General features: G+C 36.2%; 1 protein-coding gene across 3 annotated transcripts in view; it reads left to right on the plus strand.

Annotated features, from left to right (window-relative positions):
- The first annotated feature begins 922 nt into the window (after window positions 1-922).
- Window positions 923-2,726, plus strand: part of EXOC6 (exocyst complex component 6) — an 88,994-nt gene continuing 87,190 nt past the window's right edge. Inside the window, exon 1 of one of the 3 annotated variants that reach the window (XM_005416444.1) lies at window positions 923-1,117. In XM_005416444.1, coding sequence (XP_005416501.1) covers window positions 996-1,117 — 122 coding nt within the window. In that variant the 5' untranslated portion in view covers window positions 923-995. The remainder of the gene's footprint in view (window positions 1,118-2,726) is intronic. The other 2 variants (XM_031062300.1, XM_031062305.1) reach the window with 2 other exon arrangements.

The raw sequence follows: 2,726 nt of genomic DNA on the forward strand, positions 1-2,726 counted from the left end.
GAGTAATCTCTGTTTTCCTGCACTTAACTGTTGACTGCATCACGAGTGTCTGGATTAAGCAATTTCGTCAGGAGCAGTACTGAGCTTAGGAGCCAAATTTTGATTAAACCCCTAGTAATATTTAAAAAAACAAATATATTGATTATCCAAATTATATTGAATTAGGCTTCTAAACAGTTGTTTAAACTTAAAGATCTAGAACTCCAGTCTCATGTTTGAAATAACTGCCTGAAATTAAAGTAATTAATGGCAGTTGTGCAAAGTGTTTTCTTTGCCATCATCATGAAAATGATGTGACAGCAGCACTGCACTCAAGATTTGTTATCCATTTTTTTCCATGCAGGTAACAAATTAGTAACAACTTTTTTTTTTGCTCGCACACATAAAACCCACAGTTATCACAGAGCATTTTCTGCAATTTGTTATTAGAAGTACCAACTACTACTGCTGAAAAGGAAAATGATGAGAACATAAAAGCTTCTCTGTTTTTCTAATCTGCTTTAGGAGATCCATAAACTTTTTTCATAAATCCAGCTATTCCTTGTGTGCAAGCTTTTTACATAGCAAAAGGAAAACATAATTACAAAAAAATTAATCTCATAAAAGTTAACAGAGAAATTAAGCATTGATGTCTAGTGCCTGAAATTCCTTTAAAGTTATGTTTTCAAAATTACTAAATTTCAGGTTTAATATTTATTTCAAGGATGTAAAAATATTATTTTGGCAGGAAATTTGTTGTTAAGACTAATATATATTGGACACACACATACAAAAGACTGTGCAGGCCTGGGTAGTGCATACGAGGCAAATGATACCAGCAGACAGGAAAAGAGCAGCTGTGCACCATTCTTGGACACAAAGTCCTCAGGAGTCACGAGGTTAGCACAGGATCTTTTTTTTTATGCTTGGTTTTGCTGACTACAGAGCCACTTAGTCAACTAAAATAATCAGAATAAAAGTCCTCTCCTAAAGTTAGATTAGTTTTATGCTACTCTATGGCAAGGAAAAGCAAGTCAAATCTCTCAGAATTGTGTCTAGAAGAAAATAAAGATCAGATATATGAAAATGCCCTTGCTGAGATCCAGTCCTTTGAGCTGCCTCTTGGAACCACCGTAAGGTATGCTTCTTTTTAATAGTATTATACTCTTCATGATGGATGTGTTCCTTCTATAGCTGTTCTTTCAGTCAGCAAAATATATTAGAAACTTTGTTTTCCTGACCCTGAAGCCTACAAGAAAGTCAAGTTTAATTTCAATGTGATTGGCCCTTAGTGAAAAAATACAAACCCAGGTCACCTACTCTGCTCTTTCTTTTCACCTGGACAAAGCGATCTGTTTCTGATGGCTGGGTGCAGATTTGTGAAAAAGAAAGTGCTCTTAAAAATGAAAACAAGGGGAAATTTTCTCTTTTGTGTAGCAATGTTTTTAAAGTCAACAGCTACATTTTAAAAAGAATTTACTGCTTCTTAAATTTTTAATAAATGCAACTTTTGTTTTAATCACCAAAGACAGAACTACTTAAGGTTTTACTGTTGATATTTCTAAACGTCTGAAGATTTAATTATTTTTGTTTTGTTTGTAGCTTATGGAAGCTGTTCAATAGTAAAAGTGCAGCTGAAAAAATTCCTCCGCATATTTGTTCTTAAAAAAAGTAATATATATAAAGATTGCAATGTAATTTTTCTAGGTATATTGTCAGTATTTGTAGAAGAGTTTTAAAAATAGCCTGCCTGGGACTGTAGGCGTCAGGTTGCAGTAACCATCAGGCTAAAAAAAGAAAATTAAATTTACCCTGAAAAATGTGTCAATCTATAACTTCAGTATTTTGGTGATGGGAAAAAAAGGAATGCGGGAAAATTGTTACTGCATTTGAGTGATTTCTTGAAGGAAATACTACAAGTGGTAGGATTTTTCCTTTTTTTTTTTTATTATGCACTTTGTAAGCACTTGTCTACATTCAGACTGGTCTTTGTTGATTTAGTAGGTGAATCAACAATCTGAATCAACACTGAATATGATAAAGGCACAAGCATAGACAAGATGTGCATCGTCTTGGGTGCCATTTATTAACTTGTGTACAGGTGTAGTTGCGCCAGGGCAGGAGAGATGATGAGCTTGATAATAGTAACTGGAAGGATGCCAAATGCAATTGTTGACCTTGATACATTCACATTTGTCAAATGTTGTCAGTTCCTTACTGGAAAAAGTAGCTACACATCACCCTGAAGTTTTACATATCTGGCCTATTGCTTTACACGAACTTCCCACTTGTGCGCAGATAACTTTGCCCAGAAAGCAGGTGCATCCTGTCTCCTGAGTATGCAAAACCCAAGGATTAGTTAATCCCTGGCCACAGGCCACAAAGTGTAAAATTTACATAGAAAATAGGTTATTCCTCCTTCATTGACACATGAAGCTTTGCTGTACAAAGCACTAGGAAACATTAAGTCAGTTTCTAGTGAAACACAGCAAGCCACTGCATATAAAGATGTACTTTTTTGTTTTGTCTTGGTTTTGTTCTATTTGTACCCCGACCCCCAAGCTTCTATCACGTAAAGAATGGAAGGAATGAAGACTGACATAACCTGAACGCAGAAACCCGGCAGAGCCTCCGCCTCAGGGGTCGGTGCCTCCCTCCCTGCCGGGACGGGCACGGTCCGCGCGGGCGGGAGCGCTCGAATCAAAACAAACAAACAAACAAACAAACAAACAAACAAAACCCAAAAA

Source organism: Geospiza fortis, unplaced genomic scaffold (assembly GCF_000277835.1).
Source record: "Geospiza fortis unplaced genomic scaffold, GeoFor_1.0 scaffold130, whole genome shotgun sequence".
NCBI lineage: Eukaryota > Metazoa > Chordata > Aves > Passeriformes > Thraupidae > Geospiza > Geospiza fortis.